This window comes from Dermacentor albipictus, chromosome 7 (genome assembly GCF_038994185.2).
Source record: "Dermacentor albipictus isolate Rhodes 1998 colony chromosome 7, USDA_Dalb.pri_finalv2, whole genome shotgun sequence".
In the NCBI taxonomy this organism is placed as follows: Eukaryota; Metazoa; Arthropoda; class Arachnida; order Ixodida; family Ixodidae; genus Dermacentor; species Dermacentor albipictus.
In genome coordinates, this window is record NC_091827.1 from 136,552,546 (window position 1) to 136,576,836 (window position 24,291).

At 47.0% G+C, this 24,291-nt stretch overlaps 1 protein-coding gene across 1 annotated transcript; it reads left to right on the plus strand.

Moving 5' to 3' along the window:
• The first annotated feature begins 2,745 nt into the window (after positions 1-2,745).
• LOC135897796 (uncharacterized) lies at positions 2,746-17,672 on the plus strand. The gene is made up of 3 exons (XM_070522105.1): positions 2,746-4,125; positions 13,967-14,096; positions 17,626-17,672. Exons 1-3 carry the CDS (start codon positions 2,935-2,937, stop codon positions 17,670-17,672), a joined length of 1,368 nt encoding a protein of 455 aa, XP_070378206.1. The 5' UTR covers positions 2,746-2,934.
• Positions 17,673-24,291: the final 6,619 nt, after the last annotated feature.

The following is a 24,291-nucleotide window of genomic DNA, read 5'->3' on the forward strand; positions in this document are numbered from 1 at the left end:
CGTTTCCCCGATTTCTAGCGGAGCAGGGTGGTCGACATTGCCGTGCTCTGTCCCCGAAGCGTCTATGGTAGTAACACCGGTCATCGTCATCAGGCTGCTGCAACGGGGTAGTGTTCTGGCCACGGCCTTGCGAGTGGCGCATCGGCAAGTGTTGATCCAGGCATCGTTTAATGGAGCTGAGATGTCGGTTGATATCGTCGATACGCCGCGCAAGCTATATGGTGTTCAGCGGTGCGGCGACAGCCTGGACGGTAGGCGACAACGGCGGCAAAGAGACCTCGATGACGCGATCAGCGATCCCGGCAACCTGGACGAGAGGTAGCGTACGCTGAGCCCGCAGAATTGCCTGGACGTGCGGTGGAAGTCGTTGAAGCCAAAGTGCCCGCAGTAAGGAATCCTGGACTTCCATGTTGCCGCGAGAGCAGGCATGTGGCGGAGGAACTGCGAAGGCTTGCGCTCGGAAAGTTCTGCGGTCTGAAGTTGTCGCACCTTCTGGTCGTCCGAGAGTGACAGGCGGCGAATGAGTTCCGTCTTGAGGTGTTCGTAAAGGTTGGCCTTTGGTGGATTGGCAAGGATATCCCGGACCTCGCTGGCGTAGCGGGCGACGATATAGTCGTAGCGGGTCCGGTCTTGTGTGATGTGCGCGAGGGAGAACTGGGCCTCGATTCAGGCGAACCATAACTCAGGCGAGTCGGCCCAAAATGGCGGAAGCTTGAGCGACACGCCAGACCCCGTGCGGGGCAGCGTGCGGGATGCCATCTACCGGGGTTGTGACGTCCTCGGCGGAGTCGGCAGGATGCTACTGCACGGAACCATTGAGCTGGTCGTGCCGTTCCTGAAGCTGTTGCTCTTGCTTCTGGATCACCTCTTGCTGCGTGTGAAGCTGTCTGTTGAGAAGTTCCAGCTGTCGTTGAATGGCGTCTTGTTCGTCCATGGCGATGCGTTGTTGTTCGTTTTCCGGGTCACCAGATGTGGGATGTCGTGTCTGCCGAAGGACGAATCCCAACACAAAAACGCAACGCTTCTTTATTCGACTAGTGATGGCAGCGGACGGGCATACAGCAGTGGAAGGTAAAAGGCCGTCTTTCTCAGCCAGGCAAGCCTGTTTTTATAGCCACCGTCAGTGACGCATTCCTCGGGTGACGTGGCGGTGGCACTATGTTTTATCGACCATGCGGTCCAGCGTGCAGCTGTGTTATGCCGGGCCAGATGATAAGAAGACGGAGGGTGCGCAGAAATATGCGCGGAGTGTGTCGCCACAACGGCATCATCGGACTGGGAAAAACATGCTATCTGCTGCACTATGATCACGTTCAACAGGGACACGTGTTAAGCCAGCACCGACAGAAGCGACGCCCGGCATTGGACGCTACTTATGGTATCTTCGACTGGTCGCCTGTATGCCCCGAAGCAGAGTCGGGTAGATCGGTCGTTTCCCGAGCTCAAAGGTAGGGGACAAGCGCGCAAGCCGAACTTGCGACTCGCTCTCGGAGGAGGCAATTGCTGATGCGAAACCACGTGACTACTGCCAACGTCCGATGTTTCGCCTATCCAAAGCTCCCGGCGCTGCCGGAAAAACCGGCGGACGTGCCGGCGGGAAGAACGTTCGTAGACACGCCAGCATGCAGTCGCATAGGTTGCCAAGGTTACCGTGGGCCGTCGCCAACAGCAGCGACGCGGCACTGCGGTGACATTTCAATCTTGATGACTGCTCTGACTAGTTTATAATGAGGCTGGCGGTACAGTCTTGATAGCACATCTTTACCCCATCCAAGATCAAATCCCCTACCTTTATGTGTTCTAGAATACTGAAAAGAATTTTATGGGCCACACGGTCGAAAGCCTTCTGCATATCTAACTGTAACATGGAACAGTGTTCCCCTAGGTCATTACAGTATTCTAAGATGCTTCTGGCAATATGAATGTTTGTGTAGATAGACCTTCCTTTAATGCCGCATGTTTGATGCGACCCTACTATTCTGGTCACCACTCCCTGTAATCGCTTTCCCAGCACTCTTGTAAATATCTTATAGTCTACATTCATTAGTGATATCGGCCGGTAAGCGTCAACAGCTAACAATTTTTCTGGGTCCTCTGATTTCGGTATCAGGACTACGTGCGATGTCCGAAAAGAAGGGGGAACCTGTTTCTGCGCATAGGCCTCCTTAAACAACCGTAACAGGATCTCACTGACATCACTTTTGAAGGCTTTATAAAAGGCCGCTCCGAGTCCATCAGGTCGCGGAGACTTGCCTACAACTAAATCATCTATGGCTCCTTCCACTTCGGTGATGCACAGAGGCCACTCCAGACGCTTTTGAATGTCTTCCTCTAATTGCGGCATGTTTGACAAAAAGTCCGTCTTGAATTCTTCTGTGACGTCTTTAACAGTCCCGAATAATTTGCTATAATGATCAAGAAACGCCTCTTCAATTTTTTGAGGTTGGCTCGTGATCTCGTTCTCGTGTTGAATCATTCTGATTTCATTTCGCCTCGCGTATGCCTTTTCGTCAGATAAGGCTCGTTTAGTCGGTGTCTCACCTAGCCAAGCCCTTTCAGCTCGTGCCCTTATAACTGCTCCTTTGAACTTCTCTTCTTCGATAAGCTCAAGCTGGCTTTTCAGTTCTCTTATCTCCTTTGTTCGGCTCCCGGGTCTCTCGCTTTCCACGGTGTACAAAAAATCAAGCTCACGTTGCATTTCACTTTCTTTTTTCCTTTTCATCTGTGCGCCAGGGGTGTGGTTTGTCGCCTCTTTTATTCGCAATTTACCTAGAGCCGCTTTGTAGGAAAATCAAGAATGACAATAGAATATCGGGTTTCAGAGTGCAGTCCGCGGAAGTGAAAGTGCTGGCATACGCGGATGACATCGCGTTGTTTTGTCGGGATAAAGAAAGCATCGAAATCGCGGTCGCAGAGGCTTTATCATACTGCAGAATGACAGGCAGTGCTATCAACTTTGATAAATCCCTAGGGGTATGGATCGGCAACTGGGAAGACCATCCGAGTACGTTTGCAAATATCCGCTGGACAGTCACGCCGGCAAAGTACCTGGGGGTGCCGCTTGAGCACTACCGTGACGCCGTTGATTACTGGAATGCCGAAACTGAAAGGGTTCGTGAAGGTACACTTAAATGGGGAGGCCGCAATTTCTCTATGTTTGCTCGTGCGACAGTGTGCAACCTGTTTGCCGTTGCCAAAATTTTTTACGTGCTCCAAGCGTTGTGCATGTCAAGGGCTAACATACAACGTTTACACAGAGTACTCGCAGTGTTTGTATGGGGTTCAAGCTGGGAGCGCACTAGTCGCACTAATCTCTTTCGTTCGGTTAAAAATGGAGGATTAGGTCTGGCACATTTGTTCATTAGGCAGATTGTGTCGCGGTTTGTTTTCTTACGGGACCAAAATGACCCATTTTTATTAACTATGTTTCAGACAAGGCTGAGCGCAGCTATACCTGAGTTTATTGTATCGTCACATCGGTGCAGTCAAGGCAGAGTGCGTGGTTTCCTAAAAGAGGTAGTCTTGGCGTTTCAGCTGTTAAAGGTTCGGTTCTCCATGGAATACCTAAGTAGGGTACCACGAAAGCGCTTATATAAAGACCTGGTAGACACAATGTTGCCGGTGCCATTGTATCGCTCGATGTTCTGCATTGGACCTGAAAAGGACGTACTAAAAAGAGTAAAACGAATGCCAGTACGGCCATCGGTAAAGTCCTTCTTTTTCCAGCTCCACACCAATACTTTGCCTGTGAAACCGTGGCTAGATGAAAAAGGTTTTTCCGTGCCTTGGAGCGTCAACTGCTTGCTATGCCGGAAACCCGAAACAATAGAACACATTTTTCTAGACTGCTGGGATGCTGTGTTCCACTGGGACATATTACAGAGAACACTAAAGAAGGACTTGCCGATTACACCATATGGGATTCGTTTCTTGCCTACTCTAAATGAAGACAAAGTACCCTATGACATGTTCATGCTGGTGTCCTTACATAGCTTATGGAAAACTAGAATGGCCGTGAGACATGCCGAAGTAAATGCCCGGCCTGTTAGAGAATACTTCATTGAAAGCATTTGTCATATTAAAGAAATGTATAATTTGCAAAAAGAAAAACCAACATGGCTCAGTGTGATGACTGAGCTAGCGAATTTTAAGCGGTTTTAGCCCTGTGACTGCCAACCAATGGCAGAGATGTTGTCGTGACCGTTGTCTATTGTTAAAATGTCTTGTTTTGTAGCCTTGTTGCCATGTCGGTAATAAAGACAAAAAAAAAGATGACTGCTCTGACGACAGGGCTCGGAGCGCCTCAGAGCGCTCCAAGATAGAGGAGATCAATCGAGAAGAACCAGCCGAATGCATGGCGCGCACCCTCTTTCAACCAGCTGAAGACAACGCCGCTCGCGAGAGCGCTCCAGAGTGCTCAGAAACGACCAGCCGAAGGTGGTATTAGTATAAGAAGAGCACCGCAGGCGATGTCCTACCATTCTTGGCAGCAGTAGCAGTGTGTCGACAAGCGCTAAACCTCTCTTCTGCAAATTGCAGATTAGTTGGAACCAGTTTTCTGTAAGTTGTACTTAGTTGCCTCTTGTTCTTGTCGCCACTGCTGCTGCTATTGCTGTATTCCTGTTTTTCTGCGGGTGTTTTCCTTGCAAACATGCCACTTTCAGACGAACATCCATATCGGGGTTGTAAGGAAAGTTGTGAAAAAGGGCTGGTGGGCGGAGAGTGTTCCTTCATGTAGAATTTCGGTAACTGCTCAGGAATAGCAGAATCAACCTACAAATCAAAAAGCGAAGCAAGGCAAAAAAATTTGATTATGGGGTTTAACGTGCCAAACCCACTTTCTGATTATGAGGCACGCCGTAGTGGAGGACTCCGGAAATTTCCACCACCTGGGGTTCTTTACCGAGCACGTAAATCTAAGTACACGGTGTTTTCGCCCCCATCGAAATGCGGCCGCCGTGGCCGGGATTCGATCCCGCGACCTCGTGCTCAGCAGCCCAACACCACAGTCATTGAGCAACCACGGCGGGTGCATGGGGAAAGGGTTGACATTGCCAAACATGTAAGATAGCAAAGCCGAGAGGTACCCAAAGCAGCAAAACAAAAAAGAACAAGATGCAGACATAGCGACTATGCTTCAACCTATTCATGCAAAACTAGAAAGCCTCGTGACACTAAAGGACACAGTAGAAAAAATTAAAAATGGGGTTTTACGTGCCAAAACAACTTCCTGATTATGAGGCACGCCGTAGTGGAAGACTACGTCGTCGTACAACCTTCGTTGTTCAACCGACCACATTCCTTCTTTGTCCTTCCATCGTCGTCACTGTGCTGTCAACATCCTGTCGTCGTCGTACCACCTTCGTCATTCGACTGACCACATTCCTTCTTTGTCATTCTATCGTCGTCACTGCATTGTCAACATCCAGTCGTCGTCGTACCACCTAAATTCGACCACCTAGAGTTCTTTAACGAGCACCTAAATACACGGGTGTTTTCGCCCCCATCGAGATGCGGCCGCCGTGGCCGGGATTCGATCTCGCGACCTCGTGCTCAGCAGCCAAACACCATAGCCACTGAGCAACCCCAACGGTTAGTGGAAAAAGAAATTGAGCACGCAGTGGAAGTGATGGCAGATAAATATGACAAAGTTAATGACAAGATAATCATGACAAAGAAATATCGCATCTAAATAAACGAGTCGAATCAATTGAATGTCACATGGCCCTTGCGCCATAAAACACTACACATCATCAATCAATTGAATGTCAAGACCGCGCAACTGAAACACGACAGATAACTTAAGATCTAAACAACCTTGAATGGCAAAGCAGAAAACTAAATCTCGAGTTACAAGGCATACCCGTCAGTGAAAACGAAGACTTATTGTCAAAAATTAATGAAGTGGCAGCGGAGCTTCACATTCCAGAAATAACTAAATGCGACGCTGTTGCTCTGCACAGGCTTCCAGCACCTAAAGACAAAATACCAGGTATCATAGCACATTTTGCAAGATAGGATTTGGAGGCTCAGTTTTTAAGAAAAAATACAGAACTCAACCAGTCAAAAATGAGCTACTACATTCAGGAAAATTTAACGAAACACAGCAGGGTATTGCTTGTGGGAACTAGGCGATGGGCTAAAGTGCACGATTTCAAACATGCCTGGCATCGGAACGGCAAAGTTTTTGTCCGCCAGAAAGATGGAACAACAGTACATCATGTAAGATGCAAGGAGGACTTAGCCAAGAATAAATAGATTTAAGTTTCTTTTTTTTCCTTATTAAGGCCCCATACAAAGATTACTTTACACCATCCGAGTTTAAAGATGTTTGTGGTCTGGATTATGCGAATTCATTTAAGCTGTTTCACCTCAATGCCCAGTCAGCTAAGAACAAATCCGCTCAGTTCAAAATGTTGTTCAGCAACCTCGATTTTGCTTTTGGCATCATTATGCTTACGAAGACGCGGTACACAGAAGAAGCTAATGCATTATGGTTACCCTCCTACAACACCTATTTGGTGTACCGAACTACCACTCATGGAGGAGGCGTGACTATGATGGTGAAGAAACAACTTGTCTGCGACAAAGTGCCGAATTTTTCTTGCATGCATGAAGACTATGAAATCCTGAGTTTGGCAAGCTAGCTATGTACGTTTCTCCACACCACCAGGACGGCGACGTTGCTCTGCCATATATGTCACCTTCGCGTACATGTCATCCCGCCATGACACTGCAGTTTACTCATCGTTTTATCTACTGTTTGGCCGTGATCCCGTTTTGTACCTTGACACTACTTCCACAAGTCACACAGTCGCACATTGCTAAGCAAGAAGACAGGGTAGGCAGGGAAGTCCATGTCGTTACCGACTCGCAACAGGCCTGCCGTAGCTTTACCAACGGACGAAGACCGCTGCTGGCGGCTCAGATTCTAGGCCCGAGGCTGCAAGAATACCATCAAATCACGTGGACGCCGGGCCACGCGGGTCTGGAGGGGAACGAGAGGGCGAACGCCCTAGCTCGAGCGCTAATCAACCGAGCGGGGCAAGACGAATCGTCTCATCAATCCCCACCCTTTACCTTCATGCCCCTGCCGTCCAATTACTGCGACCGACTCGAAATCCAGCGACTCAATCGCAGGATTTATCCTCCGCCTCACAGAAAGCTCAGCACTGAATATGCCGTAGCTCTGCAACTTATTTAGACAAACACATTTCCTAACCTACACAAATACAGTAAAATGTTCCCACATACATATCGCGGCATCTGCCTCTGGTGCGGCGACACACGCCCTACACTCTTCCACATCTCGTGGGCGTGCGGGGGCAAACCTAAACACTTCATCATCATCATCATCAGCCTGGTTACGCCCACTGCAGGGCAAAGGCCTCTCCCATATTTCTCCAACAGCCCCGGTCATGTACTAATTGTGGCCACGCCGTCCCTGCAAACTTCTTAATCTCATCCGCCCATCTAACTTTCTGCCGCCCCCTGCTACGCTTCCCTTCCCTTGGGATCCAGTCCGTAACCCTTAATGACCATCGGTTATCTTCCCTCTTCATTACATGTCCTGCCCATGCCCATTTCTTTTTCTTGATTTCAACTAAGATGTCATTCACTCGCGTTTGTTCCCTGACCCAATCTGCTCTTTTCTTATCCCTTAACGTTATACCTATCATTCTTCTTTCCATAGCTCGTTGCGTCGTCCTCAATTTGAGTAGAACTCTATTCGTAAGCATCCAGGTTTCTGCCCCGTAGGTGAGTACTGGTAAGACACAGCTATTATATACTTTTCTCTTGAGCGATAAGGGCAGCCTGCTGTTCATGATCTGAAAATGCCTGCCAAACGCACCCCAGCCCATTCTTATTCTCCTAATTATTTCCGTCTCATGATCCGGATCCGCCGTCACTACCTGCCCCAAGTAGGTGTATTCCCTTACGACTTCCAGTGCCTCGCTGCCTATTGTAAATTGCTGTTCTCTTCCGAGACTGTTAAACATTACTTTAGTTTTCTGCAGATTCATTTTTAGACCCACTCTTCTGCTTTGCCTCTCCAGGTCAGTGAGCATGCATTGCAATTGGTCCCCTGAGTTACTAAGCAAGGCAATATCATCAGCGAATCGCAAGTTACTAAGGTACTCTCCATCAACTTTTATCCCAAATTCATCCCAATCCAGGTCTCTGAATACCTCCTGTAAACATGCTGTGAATAGCATTGGAGAGATCGTATCTCCCTGCCTGACGCCTTTCTTTATTGGGATTTTGTTGCTTTCTTTGTGGAGGACTACGGTGGCTGTGGAGCCGCTATAGATATCTTCGAGTATTTTTACATACCGCTCATCTACACCCTGGTTCCGTAATGCCTCCATGACTGCTGAGGTTTCGACAGAATCAAACGCTTTCTCGTAATCGATGAAAGCTATATATAAGGGTAGGTTATATTCCGCACATTTCTCTATCACCTGATTGATAGTGTGAATATGATCTATTGTTGAGTAGCCTTTACGGAATCCTGCCTGGTCCTTTGCTTGAAAGAAGTCTAAGGTGTTCCTGATTCTATTTGCGATTACCTTAGTAAATACTTTGTAGGCAACAGACAGCAAGCTTATCGGTCTATAATTTTTCAAGTCTTTGGCGTCCCCTTTCTTATGGATTAGGATTATGTTAGCGTTCTTCCAAGATTCCGGTACGCTCGAGGTCATGAGGCATTGCGTATACAGGGTGGCCAGTTTCTCTAGAACAATCTGTCCACCATCCTTCAACAAATCTGCTGTTACCTGATCCTCCCCAGCTGCCTTCCCCTTTGCATATCTCCCAAGGCTTTCCTTACTTCTTCCGGCATTACCTGTGGGATTTCGAATTCCTCTAGACTATTTTCTCTTCCATTATCGTCGTGGGTGCCACTGGTACTGTATAAATCTCTATAGAACTCCTCAGCCACTTGAACTATCTCATCCATGTTAGTAATGATATTGCCGGCTTTGTCTCTTAACGCATACGTCTGATTCTTGCCAATTCCTAGTTTCTTCTTCACTGTTTTTAGGCTTCCTCCGTTCCTGAGCATGTTCAATTCTATCCATATTATACTTCCTTATGTCAGCTGTCTTACGCTTGTTGATTAACTTCGAAAGCTCTGCCAGTTCTATTCTAGCTGTAGGGTTAGAGGCTTTCATACATTGGCGTTTCTTGATCAGATCTTTCGTCTCCTGCGATAGTTTACTGGTATGCCGCCTAATGGAGTTACCACCGACTTCCATTGCACACTCCTTAATGATGCCCACAAGATTGTCGTTCATTGCTTCAACACTAAGGTCCTCTTCCTGAGTTAACGCCGAATACCTGTTCTGTAGCTTGATGTGGAATTCCTCTGTTTTCCCTCTCACCGCTAGCTCATTGATCGGCTTCTTATGTACCAGTTTCTTCCGTTCCCTTCTTAGGTCTAGGCTAATTCGAGTTCTTACCATCCTGTGGTCACTGCAGCGCACCTTGCCGAGCACGTCCACATCTTGTATGATGCCAGGGTTAGCGCAGAGCATGAAGTCTATTTCATTTCTAGTCTCGCCGTTCGGGCTCCTCCACGTCCACTTTCGGCTATCCCTCTTGCGGAAGAAGGTATTCATTATCCTCATATTATTCTGTTCCGCAAACTCTACTAATAACTCTCCCCTGATATTCAAAGTGCCTATGCCATATTCCCCTACTGCCTTGTCTCCAGCCTGCTTCTTGCCTACCTTGGCATTAAAGTCGCCCATTAGTATAGTGTATTTAGTTTTCACTCCACCCATCGCCGATTCCACGTCTTCATAGAAGCTTTCAACTTCCTGGTCATCATGACTGGATGTAGGGGCGTAGACGTGTACAATCTTCATTTTGTACCTCTTATTAAGTTTCACAACAAGGCCTGCCACCCTCTCGTTAATGCTATAGAATTCCTGTATGTTACCAGCTATATTCTTATTAATCAAGAATCCGACGCCTAGTTCTCTCTGCTAAGCCCCGGTAGCACAGGACGTGCCTGCTTTTTTTAGCACTGTATATGCTTCTTTTGGCCTCCTAACTTCACTGAGCCCTATTATATCCCATTTACTACCCTCTAATTCCTCCAATAGCACTGCTAGACCATTAATATTGTCACAATCGGTAATGTGAAAAGAAGACGACGCTGACAGTGGTCTTAGCGACGACGAAGAAGTCTTTTAGCAGTATCGCTGCTCTACGCTTGTTGGCTCAGCCATTAAAAGCCACTTGTAAATAGACGAACGCTTCTTCCTTCCCGTAACATCATTGGTGGACGTGCGGGGTAATCACTCGAGCAAGACGGAGCTCCGCAGCGGACGTAACCTGGCCGCCATGTCATCCGAAGGAGAGAGTTCAACCGCGGCCCCGTCGTCGCCACCGACGGTCATCCTGGCCCAGCCTCGCGACCCTGGTATGTTTTCCGGGATTGACAACGTGGACGTCGATGACTGGTTACAGAATTATGAACGGGTCAGCGCACACAACAGGTGGCATAACACGCTTATGCTGGCTAATGTAATATTCTACCTCAAGAAAACAGCACGGGTTTGGTTTGAAACACATGAAGAAGAGATTACTAGTTGGGAGCAGTGTAAACAGAAGCTTAGAGATTTGTTCGGCAAACCCGTCGGCCGCCAACGTGCTGCAAAGAAGGACCTTGGGACCCGTGTACAGACGTCCACTGAATCTTACGTGGCGTATATCCAGGACGTCCTCGCTCTTTGCCGCAAAGTAGATAACCATATGGCAGAAGCAGACAAGGTCAGCCACGTCTTAAAGGGCATCGCGGACGACGCGTTTAACCTGCTTGTTTATAAGAACATCACAACGGTCAACGAGATCATTAACGACTGTCGCCGCTTTGAAGACGCCAAGAGTCGCCGCATAGTTGGACAGTTTACGCGTCTACCTAATACCGCAGCTTCATCGACGTGCGAAGACATTTGTCCACCGCGTGAGCCCACCTCCTCCGAGAACGTCGTACGAATCGTTCGGCGAGAAATCGAAGCAGCGTCTCCTGCCACGCCAGTGACGCAGCGCTTTGACGATTCCCGGCCGCTTGTGTCCCTCATTCAGTCGGTGATTCGCCAAGAACTTGCCAATGTAGGTCTTCCATCCATCTGCTCCGCCAGCCGCCCTGACTTTGCTTCGTCTGCTGCCTCTGCCCCTGCTACACGTAGCCAATACGGTCCATATCCGAGCTATCGCAACCAGGCCGAATGGCGCACCCATGACGATAGACCCATCTGCTTTTACTGTGGACGTGTGGGCCACATCTCTCGCCACTGTCGAAGTTCCTGGCCAGCCCACTCACGACCAAGCTTTCCCGCCTACCGCCGCTCCCCACTGAATCCTCGTCCGCCATCAGTCTCCACCGAGGTTGAAGACGCACCTGACAACGCTCGAGCCACAGCGACCAGCCGATCGCCATCACCACATAGTCGCCGCTCCCGTTCGCCTCAGCTGCGTCGCTCTCCATCCCCAGCTTACCGTCGCCGCTTTCCGACGGGAAACTAACTGGAGCAGCTCTTGGAGGTGACGCTGCTCTAGAACACCGCCCTGAAATTCCTCTGCTGACCCTGCCTACTAATCCGAACCTTCTAGACGTGGACGTGGATGGTTTTCCCGTTACAGCACTCATCGACACTGGAGCCCAAATTTCCATCATGAGTGCGGAGCTTCGAACGCGCTTGAAAAAAGTACTTACTCCTGCTCCGACTCGACTGCTCCAGGTCGCCGATGGTGGAACTCCGGCTGTGCTTGGAATGTGTACTGCTCGTGTCAGTGTCGCCGGTCGCCACACGTCCGTTTTGTTTAGTGTGCTTGAACGTTGCCCTCACAATGCCATCCTCGGACTCGACTTTTTGTCCGCCCATTCTGCTCTGATTGACTGTTCCGCCGGTGTTGTACAACTTGACCTACCTGTTCCCATTGACCTTCCTGCTCAAGCTCCAGCTCAGCATTGTTCCGCGGATTTTATACGCCTGCCATCTCTTGCAGCAACCTTCATCCCTGTTTTAGCCAGCCCACCTGTACCTGACGGAGACTATGTCCTTACTCCCGCGACGTCAGTCCTGCTTTCTCACAATGTCTCCTTCCCACACACCATCGTTTCTGTTGTGGACAATCAGACATGTCTTCCCATCCTAAATTTCGGACAGTGCCGCAAGTAGTTCCTCGAGGCATGTCTCTTGCCACGTTGTCACCAACGCACGAGTGCCACATTGCTGCTCTATCTGTTGCGCCGTCTTCGACCACTGCTCATTCTGCGCCTTCTGCATCAGCCCCGACGGACGACTTTACAAAGATGATTGCACCGGACCTCTCAACCCAAGAAGCCGCACAGCTCCGTTGCCTCCTCGAGTCCTACTCCGACATTTTCGATCTGCACGATCGCCCTTTGCGTCAAACCACGGTCGTGTCGCATCGGATAAATACCTGCGATGCAGCACCTGTTCGCAGACGCCCCTACCGGGTGTCGCCCTCTGAGCGAAAAGTTATCCAGAGCGAGGTTGACAAGATGCTTGCCAAAGGGATTATTGAACACTCTTCCAGCCCGTGGGCGTCCCCTGTTGTTCTCGTCAAAAAGAAGGATAACAGCTGGCGATTCTGCGTTGACTATCGTCATCTACACACGATCACCAAAAAAGATGTATATCCACTTCCCCGCATTGACGATGCTCTGGATTGTCTCCACGGTGCCACTTATTTTTCATCTATAGACCTTCGCTCTGGATATTGGCAAATTGCCGTGGATGAAATGGACCGTGAAAAGACGGCATTCGTCACACCAGACGGCCTATATCAGTTCCGAGTAATGCCATTTGGCTTGCGCAATGCCCCGGCGACCTTCGAACGGATGATGGACATGCTTTTGCGTGGTTTGAAATGGTCCATCTGTTTGTGCTACTTGGATGACGTTATCGTATTCTCTTCAACTTTTGCGACTCATCTTGAAAGACTTTCATCTGTTCTTTCTGTTTTTCGCACCGCTGGCTTGCAGCTCCACTCATCCAAGTGCCACTTCGGTCACCGCCAAATAACCATGCTCGGGCACCTCGTCGATTCGTCAGGAATTCGCCCCGACCCCGCTAAAGTTCATGCTGTGCAGAATTTCCCCGTACCAACTTGTGCCAAAGATGTGCGCAGCTTTATGGGCCTTTGCTCTTACTTCCGCAGGTTTGTGGAAAATTTCGCCCATGTTGCCCGTCCCCTGACTGACCTCCTGAAGAAGGACGTTCCATTCTGTTGGGGCTCTGAACACACGTCTGCTTTCTCGCAGCTCATCACGCTGCTTACCACACCTCCTGTTCTCGCCCATTTTGACCCCTCCGCTCCCACAGAAATCCGCACTGACGCCAGTGGCTACAGCATCGGCGCAGTTTTAGCTCAACGCCAATGTGGGCACGACCGCGTTATCGCCTACGCCAGTCGCCTCCTCTCTCCCGCCGAACGCAATTACTCGATTACTGAGCGCGAGTGCCTCGCCCTCATTAGGGCGGTGGGCAAGTTCCGACCCTACATATATGGTCGACCATTTACAGTTACAACCGACCACCACGCCCTTTGTTGGCTTTCCTCCCTCAAGGATCCCACCGGACGCCTCGGTCGCTGGGCCCTACGGCTGCAAGAATACACATACACTGTGGTCTACAAGTCGGGTCGTCTACATCAGGACGCCGACTGCCTGTCTCGTCATCCCGTCGATGTACCGGACGGTTTAGTGGATGTCGCACCGATCTGCGTTCTTTCGCTCTCAGCGTCGCAAGACCTTGGCGCTGAACAACGACGTGATGAGTCGTTACGCCCCATTATCGAACGCCTGCTCTCTGCTCCGTCTGACCCATCCCTTCACATGTTCGTACTACAAAATGGCATCCTGCATCGCCTCAACATGCACCCCGACGGGCCTGAGCTCCTAACCGTCATTCCGTCGCATCTGCAACAGATTGTACTGCAGCAACTGCACGACGTTCCCACCGCTGGACACCTTGGCGTCACGCGGACCTATGACCGAATTCGGCGACTGTTCTTCTGGCCCCATCTCAACCGCTCCGTCCGGCGCTATGTTGCCGCGTGTGAGTCGTGTCAACGCCGAAAACGACCAGCTCTGCCTCCTGCCGGACTGCTGCAGCCTTTGGATATACCGACCGACCCTTTCTTTCGCGTTGGCCTTGATCTCCTCGGACCATTTCCTATCTCCAAGGACGGAAATAGGTGGATTGCCGTCGCTACGGACTATACAACTCGCTATGCCATTACTAGAGCCCTACCGACCAGCTGCGCTACAGACGTCGCTGATTTCTTGCTTCACGACGTTATCTTGCACCACGGTGCACCTCGTCAACTTCTCACCGATCGCGGCAGATACTTTCTTGCCAAAGTCATAGACGACCTACTTCGATCATGTGCTACTAAACACAAACTTACTACCGCTTACCATCCTCAAACTAACGGTCTTACCGAACGCCTGAACCGCACAATCACTGACATGCTCGCAATGTATGTTTCCTCCGATCATCGCGACTGGGACGTTGCTCTACCATTTGTCACGTTCGCCTACAATTCCTCGCGCCACGACACAGCTGACTATTCACCCTTCTATCTCCTCTTCGGCCGTGAGCTGACTTTGCCTTTCGAGACTCTCCTTTCGACCACACTCGACTCGCCGACAGAGTACACTCGGGATGTAATGGCCACGGCGACCCAAGCACGTCAGATTGCCCGCATTCGTCTTTCTGCTTCACAGACACGTCAGAAGTGCCGTTACGACCAGCGCCATCACGACGTGAACTACGAACCAGGTGCTCTTGTGCTAGTATGGTATCCAACTCGGCATGTTGGTCTTTCCGAGAAATTCCTCTCGCGATAATATGGCCCTTACCGCATACTTCACCAGGTGACCCCTATCACAAATGAAGTGTCTCCGCTGAATGCTACGGTGCCTTCCCCTCTCTCTGACATCATCCACGTCAGCCGTCTCAAACCTTACCTTTCTCAGACCGATGAGCCGCACCAATCAGGTGCTTTTTCCGATGGGGGTAATGTCACAGTCGGTAATGCGAAAAGAAGACGACGCTGACGGTGGTCTTAGCGACGACGAAGAAGTGTTTTAGCAGTATCGCTGCTCTACGCTTGTTGGCTCAGCTATTAAAAGCCACTTGTAAATAGACGAACGCTTCTTCCTTCCCGTAACAATATAAATTAAGAATAGGAACGCCCGATGTTACTGTAGTGGAAGTGGAAGCAGTGGAAGTGGAATTGCGTAAGGAAATATAATATGGATAAAATTGAACATGCTCTCAGGAACGGAGGAAGCCTAAAAACAGGAAGAAACTACGAATAGGCAAGAATCAGAAGTATGCGTTAAGGGACAAAGCTGGCAATATCATTACTAATATAGATGAGATCGTTCAAGTGGCTGAGAAGTTCTATAGAGATTTATACAGTACCAGTAACTGGCCACCCTGTATACGCAATGCCTCATGACTTCGAGCATACCAGAATCTTGGAAGAACGCTAACATAATCCTAATCCATAAGAAATGGGACGCCAAAGACTTGAAAATTATAGACCGATCAGCTTACGGTCCGTTGCCGACAAAGTATTTACTAAGGTAATTGCAAATAGAATCAGGAACACCTTAGACTTCCGTCAAACAAAGGACCAGGCAGGATTCCGTAAAGGCTACTCAACAATAGACCATATTCACACTATCAATCAGGTGATAGAGAAGTGTGCGGAATATAACCAACCCTTATATATAGCTTTCATTGATTACGAGAAAGCGTTTGATTCAGTAGAAACCTCATAATCATGGAGGCATTACGGAATCAGGGTGCAGACGAGCTGCATGTAAAAATACTGAAAGATATCTATATTGGCTCCACAGCCACCGTAGTCCTCCATAAAGATAGCAATAAAATCTCAATGAAGAAAGGCCTCAGACAGGGAGATACGATCTCTCCAATGCTATTCACAGCGTGTTTACAGGAGGAATTCAAAGAACTGGATGATTGGTAAGAATTGGGGATAAGAGTTAATGGATAATACCTTAGTAAGTTGCGATTGGCTGATGATATTGCCTTGCTTAGTAACCAACTGCAATGCATACTCACTGACCTGGACAGGCAAAGCAGAAGGGTGGGTGTAAAAATTAATCTGCAGAAAACTAAAGTAATGTTCACCAGTCTCGGAAGAGAACAACAGTTTACGATAGCTAGCGAGGCACTGGAAGTGGTAAGGGAATACATCTACTTAGGACAGATAATGACTGCGGATCCGGATCATGAGACTGAAATTATCAGAAAAATACGAATGGGCTGGGGTGCGTTTGGCAGGCATTCTCAGATCATGAACAGCAGGTTGCCATTACCGCTCAAGAGAAAAGTGTATAACAGCTTTGTCTTACCAGTACTCACGTAGGGGTCAGAAACCAGGAGGCTTACAAAAAGGGTTCTACTTAAATTGAGGACGACTCAACGAGCTATGGAAAGAAGAATGATAGGTGTAACGTTAATGGATAAGAAAAGAGCAGATTGGGTGAGGGAACAAACTCGAGTTAATAGCATCGTAGTTGAAACCAAGAAAAAAAATGGGCATGGGCAGGACATGTAATGAGGAGGGAAGATAACTGATGGTCATTAAGAGTTACAGACTGGATTCCAAGAGAAGGGAAGCGTAGCAGGGGGCGGTAGAAAGTTAGGTGGGTGGATGAGATTGAGAAGTTTGCAGGGACATGGCCACAATTATCACATGACCAGGGTAGTTGGAGAATATGGGAGAGGCCTTTGCCCTGCAGTGGGCGTAACCAGGCTGATGATGATGATGATGATGATGATGTGGAAGTGATCCCCTAGATCTCATATATGCTACATCTAAATCATTTTAGAGCCCAATCTTGAGTGCTCCAGCTAACTAGCCTGGACAGCCCATCTCATATGCAACAAATTGTTTCACTCAAAATCATTGAATACCTTGCTGGCAGTTCATACGCAATCCTTAATAACGTAATAAGCAGAAAAGAACTTCTGTGATATCACTGTTGTGCTGTATAGTCAACAGAAAGCATGTAACTGTATGACCAATATGAAATTAGAGCAGTAAATTAATCTTTTAATTTTTACATCTAGGCAATGTCACAAAGCTAAGCAAACTATAGAACCGCCTGCACTCACTAACACAATATTGTGCACATATCACGTACAGTTTAGCATGAAATACAAATTTGGCAAATAACATCGGCTTTACAGCTTGTAATCACAGCATAAGGCTATTGCACAAAGTACATTATATATCTCAACTATCAAACAAATGTAGAATGACACAATATTGCCGCTTTTTCATGCAATTTACGCAGCACGCAAACTAGTGCTACAACACACTATTCTGGAGTCTACAAGGTAAACACAGCATACTTTGAGGCAACAATACTCCAGATCCCTATTCAGCACACACCGCCACGCAAAAGCCTGTGGTGTTGCGGCAGCACATACTCGAGGACACGAGGGTTGGACCGTACCGCTTGTAGCCACGCGCGGCTTAGCCGTGTCTGCGGAAAAGGATATCGTGGGGGTTGAACCGATGCTGGGTTTTTTTACCTTTAAGGCCACCCGGCAGATGGAACACACCTCTTTGGCCTCTGCTTCACGTAGACGGCACCTCCAGACTGACCCATTTGGAGGAAAATGGCAGTCACCTTTTCCTGTCTCTCTCTCTTACGAATACGAATACGATTTATTTCATGTTTGTTCGAAACATGGGGAGATGGAAGAAAAAGCTGCTGAACAGCAGCTTGACAAGCTCCCATCCCCCTTGTTTACATAGGCAACATCAGCTCATACAATATACATATACAGATCAGCATACACACACACACACACGCGCGCGCACGCGCGTTTTGATGGATATTTTATACCTCACTAAAAAGGGTGAAAGACAATTTCCGTAAAATGTATACAATTACGAAATGGAATGTAAGCATGCATGATTGAAGATACTTCAAACATTTGAAAGAACAGGAGTTATAAAATCAAACAGAAGAATTAATAGGTACCCAGAGCATACAGATCAAACCTGAGAAGAACTTTTCATAAAAGGTTGTGCATAGGTAGTACATTTGTAGCATTTGAGAAAGAAAGAAGAAGAAAAAAGAAGGAATTTCTTTTTCTCAACGCTATTTCTTACCAACTAAAGAAATAAATCTCTGAATTCTGTTTTCGAGATGCTCATCATATCAATTTTCTTGCGAAAAAAATAATTTAATACACTTGGTACTGTGCGTCGTAACATTTGTTCACCGTAATTAGTGCGGTTACGCTGGACTTCCCAGTGCTCAGGATGCCTAGTTGCATAATAATGGGTATTCGTTTGCCAGATTAGTTATGAGATTATTGTCTTGTTTTTTTTTTCATCTCTTACCTTTTTACAAAGGTGATTGTTATGCAAGTTCTCTATGTTTTTTAGTCTAAACTTTCTAAGCAAGCTGTCTGCTGAGTAGCCAGGTGGAGAATTTGCAATAATCCGGATTACTTTATTTTGCATTGCCGTCAGTTTCCTGCCGTTTGCTGAGGTTGTCTTGCCCCACACTAAAAAGCAGTAATTTATGCGCGACAAAAACAGTGATTGATAAATGAGCAGTCTTGTGCTTACAGGAAATTGGTCTCGATGCCTTTAGAAAAATCCTATAGTGAGAGCTAGGGTCATAATAACATGATTAGTGTGCGAGTGCCAGAGCATGTGCTCTGGAAAAATTACGCCTAGACTTTTAAATTCTGTCACAATTTCTATCGGGTGACATTGTATTTAAAGAAGATTATTTGGAACAATGTCTCTGCCCTTCGCTCAGAAAACGACAGCTTTAGTTTTTTGGATAATAATAACCAAGCCGTTGCAGGAACACCAATCGTGAAGTTTACTTAAAGTGCTGTTTGCGCGATTAACAAGTTTTTCGTAATCACCACCCTAAAAAAAACAGGCTGGTGTCATCTGCGTAGACCAGGAATTTCGTATCATCATCAATGTTAACAATGTCATTTATGTAAATATAAATAAATACGGTCCCAAAATACTGCTCTGAGGAACACCAAACAAAGTAGATTTAAATGTGGAGGTGCTCTTGTTTACTGAAACAGACTGCATGCGAGTACCAAGGTATGATTCCAATAACTTCAAGGCAACACCACGAATCCCGTAGAATACTAATTTTGTCAGCAAAATACCCCAGTTAAGAGAATCAAATGCCTTTGTAAAGTCAATGAAAACTTCCAGTACGTATCGTTCTTCTTCAAGTTTTTTCAGAAATGAACTCTTTTTGATGAAGCAGGAGAAGTACGGTGGAACACTCTTTCCCAAAACCGTATCGACAGTCAGTCAGGATGTTATGTTTATCTGTAAATAAAACCAGACGTGAATGGATCGCATTTTCAGGTACTTTAGGAAACATTGGTAATGTAAAAATGGGTCTGTAATTTGCCAAATTATTTTGTCACATTTTTGTGTAGAACACACACCTTTGCGCACTGTAGCTGTGCTGGAAATACCCCACTTGACAGACAAAGATTGAAAATATGGGCAAGGGGGACAGCAATAATGTCAGCAATGAATTTGATCGGGCGGACTTGAATGTCAAAGATATCACTCGAGTTAATATTTCTTAATTTCATTATAAAAGAGAAAACTTCCATTTCCGAAACTGGACTCAAATAAATTGTCTCAAGACAACTGCCAGTCAAGTATTGGGTACAGTCTCCTGATGGTGCAGGAAACTTCAACTTTACTAGATAGTCGTTGAAAACGCTAGCTAGATGTGTTCCTGAAATTGTTGTGCCATTCACAACCATTTCACAAGGTCCTTTTGACACCTGCAAGTTTTAAAATATTGAGTTTAGTTTCTTCCATGTCACGGCCGTGTTTTTGGGCGATCCTAAAAAAAGATGATTGAAATAGCTATCTCTGGCATGCTTAAGGTCCTTGTTTAATTTATTACGATACTTCTTAAATGATTTAAGCAGTTCGGGATCCCGTTGCTTAAGAAATGATAGGTACATTTTATACCTTGTTTTTATTTTACCAGGTAAATCTCGAGTAATCCATGGTGTTCTGAATTTTTTTCAATTTGGAAGAATTCAGAAAGGCAAAGCTTGTTTCGTAAGTGGTCATAACAAGTAAAAAAAAGATATCAAAAGATATGTTTGCATCCGATGAAGAAAGCACGTTCTCCCAAGATACAGTTCATATTCAGTTTCTAGAGTACGCCAACACCGTTTGGTTCCCGTTTACTAACAAACTGATCAAAAAACTTGAAGTGGTACAGCGAAAAGCGCTGAGATGCATATATAATAAACACTCCATCACAGACTCACCAACAGCATTACTGAAACGGGCAGAACTCCTAACCATGCATAACAGAGCTAAGCTTGCTAGACTAAAAATCATGTATCAGTTAATACACAATCAACTTAAACTGCCTATTATGAAATACATAACAACGTCATCGAATGGAATAACTCGCCATAAACACACACACACATTAAGCGAATTTCCATTCCACACTGATATTTTCAAATACTCTTTTTTTTCAAGGGCGACACGCGAATGGAATAATCTTAGCACAAGCACTGACAGCTCATCTTTAGATACGTTTGGTACCCTGATTGCGCATCAACTATACGCATTGCAGCAATAATTCTTCACATTATTCACATTATTTACGTAGTTCCTTGTTGCCTTATTATTTTAACTGTGTTTGTGCTTGACTATAATCACGGCAATGATGCAATACATTTCTTTTCTTGTTGGCATTATTGTAACCTTGATTGTTGCGCGATTGTTATTACGTCAATACTGACCTTGCAACTGGTCTCTGTAACTGCAATTATCTTTGTCATAACCTCTCAGTTCTATTTATTCTCTTGTATAATCCCGTAATCAAATTGTTATATGCCCAAGTTTTTTATTGTTTTTTATTGTATAAGATTTAGTAAGTAACACCTTATACCATGTTTCTTTGTATAACATACAGCCCTTCCTGTTACAATCCCTGATGGGATTCACAGTATCAATAAATGAAAAAATGAAAATATGTTTTGGCGAAACTTTTCTAAGTTTCCGGATGAAACATTTCTTGAAGGGATCGGAAGGTTAGTCTCTTTTTCGCGATGTGGGACGACTACGTATACAGGTAAGTGATCACTAAGAAAGCAAGCTATGACTCTGGATGCAAAATTTTTGATGGAGGAGCTGAGGAGAAAGAAATCTATGTATGTAGTGTGTATTAGTGATTCTAGTTGGAGAAGAAATAACATTATTTAGGCCATAGCTCTCGTATAACCATGTGATTTCTTTTGACTCACGAGTATTAGAAATAAAGTCAATGTTAAAGTCCCCACCACAAATTAAGTTAAGCTTATTAGTTATGCAGTGTTGAAACAGTTTCTACGGAAGCACAGAATGTAGCGTGATCACCATTAGGGGGTCGGTACACGACAGAAAAGACATGGTTACACATTGCTATTGTCAACATTTCGCATTCACATTTCGAAAAGGTAAAATCAGGCACGAGGTCCCATCTGAGATTTTCTTTCGCTAACAAGGCAACACCACCACCACGGCGTAAAGAGCGATTCAGGTAGAACGCATTATATCGGGGTATTGAAAAAACATTGTCGTCACTAGTATACCAGGTTTCTGAGAGCTTAATGACGTCCAAAGAAAAACCACTACTATCAAAAAATAAATCTAAATACTGATATTTATTTCTGGAAGACTGAACATTCAAATGAAAAACCTTTAGACCTCTGACACACCTATTACCAAGATGCGACTTTAGTTTGTCAGGAGTAATATGCATAAACAGGTCGTGACACTTGTAGAACCCCTTAAGCAGGCGTCATCAAGTGATTTTTAGATTTCATAGCAATGGCTATGTCACCTTCTTTCTGTCTGACGAGAACTTTGCCGCCACTCTGCCAAACGAAGCGATAGTTCTTGTCACGTGCCCATTGCTTTGCCTCCCAGAGAAGTGCTCGGGTTTGTTTAATCAGATTATCTTGGATGTACACATTTTTATCTTCATATTCATTGTTGAGGTTCATTCGGTTTTTGAACCAGTCATCACGAACAGCCTGCCGAGCGAAGCGAACAATGATTCCAGCCGTCTTATCAGGTTTGCATGGCAACCGGTGAATTGCTGTCACGTCACTAGTCGTAAGCTGCGGAAACTCAAGGGAAGCAGCACAGGCATTAGCTTTGACTAGATCTTCATGATCTGTTTCTTGTATGGCGTGAATTTCTAGGTTTAGCTTCCTGTTATGTCTCTCTAGTTCATTGATTTCTTTCTTGATCTCTTCAATCTGTCCATTGCTTTGGTTGCCTCAAACTGGTCATGTGCTTTTTCATATCAGTCAGGCTCTTGTCCTGTTGGCTAAACTCAGCGAGTGCTTTGTCAAGCTTTTCAGACATCACCTGAGCACTTTCTTCCATTGAAACAACAGTGTCTGAGAGCGACTTTACTTCTTCTTGAAGCTCTGCAATCGCAGCAATTTTAACTCCTCGACAGATTGCACAACGTCGCTGTTTTTGAGCAGATTCCCCCTTTGATTTGTAAGTTCTGCCTGAGATACCTGAACAAGAACCCGAATGATACGAGCAAAAACACTGTTGAGGGGCGTTTCCAGCGCTCGTTCCGATCGGACGTGTTTTTCCCTAGCTCCAGATTTTCGCCCCATTTGCTGGTTTCTTTTCCCCACTACTGGAACTCTGTGGTTTATGGACCGCTTTGGCGGTTCGTAATTACTACTGGCGCCTATCTACAAGGTCCGTCGTCATCTACACCCTCCTGCTGCGTCGTCCAACTCCAGTTGTTGCACGGCTTCGCGAGTGCGAGTGCCCCCGCGGCACTCGCCGCGTCGGCGCGGAGCATCCAAGCTGCTGCCCGCTGCATCGAAAGAGCGGAGCGTTGCCGATGCAACTGCCATCCAAGCCAGGAACGTCTCCTTCGTGGGGACAAGTGCAACGTGCGAAGACGGTACCCTGAGCATGGATGCCACCAACATGGAGCAGAACAGCCCTGCTGTCGTGGCGCACACCTCAGCCAAGAGAACGAAGGAAGCTACTGGCCTTCCATCGGATGAAAATGTAGCTCCAGCAGCCCCGAAAAGACCTCGCTCATCACAAGGCCTGCCCACACGACTGACACGCACGTCTCCGGAGTCGCCAACGACATCGTGGTACAAAGTGGTTATCAAGCCTCGTGCTAGATATGACATGTCCACTCTGCACAACCGTAGCATTCAAGCGGCCCTGGACGCCTGCCTCGAGACTTCCCGATTTCAAGGTTTTGCTCTACACAAACCCAGGAATACGGTCTCAGTATGGGTGTCTGCTATGGCACTAGATTATAAACTAGAAGAACTGCAACAAATACAAGTCTCGGAAGAGTGTGTCCTTCCAGTCCAGGCGTACCTCGCCAGTGGTACCGATTTAACAGGCTACGTGGTTAATGGCGTTGACCTTGACGAAGAACCCGAGAGGCTCCTGCAGGAACTATCGTGTCCCACACACAAGGTCGTGGCTGCTCGCTACCTAGGCAGCGGTCGTACGTGCCTAATCATGCTTCAAGGTCCTAATTCGCCACCTGAACGTATCCTGTGTTACGGCTGCGTACTGCGCCCGCGTCCGTTCAAGCCTTCCGTTGTGTACTGCTACTCTTGCTTTAGACAGGAACACATGAAATCATCCTGCCCCTGCCCACCTAAGGACGACACCATGGAGCCTGAACCATCGGCATCGTTTAGATGTGGCCTATGCCAAACAAACGATCATGACATCACTTGCACGACGTGTCCTACGAAGTTGAAGGCCACTAAGAAGGCTCGACAACGCTATTCTCGACAGCCAGCAAGGACCCCTCGAGATTCATCAATGAAACAAATCCCTGTATACAACCGTTACGCCGTTTTGGCCTCGCTGGAAGAGGACGCTAGCCAGGTGACAAAAGCAAGTACAGCGACAAGTGATGCTGCCACTCGTACCTATAGCGCAGCTGTTAGGTCGTCCACTTCACGACCGCAACGGGCATCACAACCAATAGAAGACACGCCGCTTCCTTTGCCAGACGAAGAATTCGAGATCGACGCTCGCCTGGCCAACCTTGAAAAGGAAATCCAACGTCTCAAGGAACGCCGTACAGTGCTCCGGCGTCGTCATGACGGAGCACGGCCGTCGCATTCGCCGTCGACGTCTAATCCTGTTCATATGGCTAACCCGGCATCT

What these genes read in the sequence shown, in the direction of transcription:
- LOC135897796 (XM_070522105.1), top strand. Translation starts at nt 2,935, where the DNA reads ATGACAGGCAGTGCTATCAACTTTGATAAATCCCTAGGGGTATGGATC. An exon ending in AAAAACCAACATGGCTCAGT is followed by an intron (nt 4,126 to 13,966) that starts GTGATGACTGAG and finishes CATCTGCAACAG; the next exon opens with ATTGTACTGCAGCAACTGCA. An exon ending in CCGGCGCTATGTTGCCGCGT is followed by an intron (nt 14,097 to 17,625) that starts GTGAGTCGTGTC and finishes TTTACCTTTAAG; the next exon opens with GCCACCCGGCAGATGGAACA.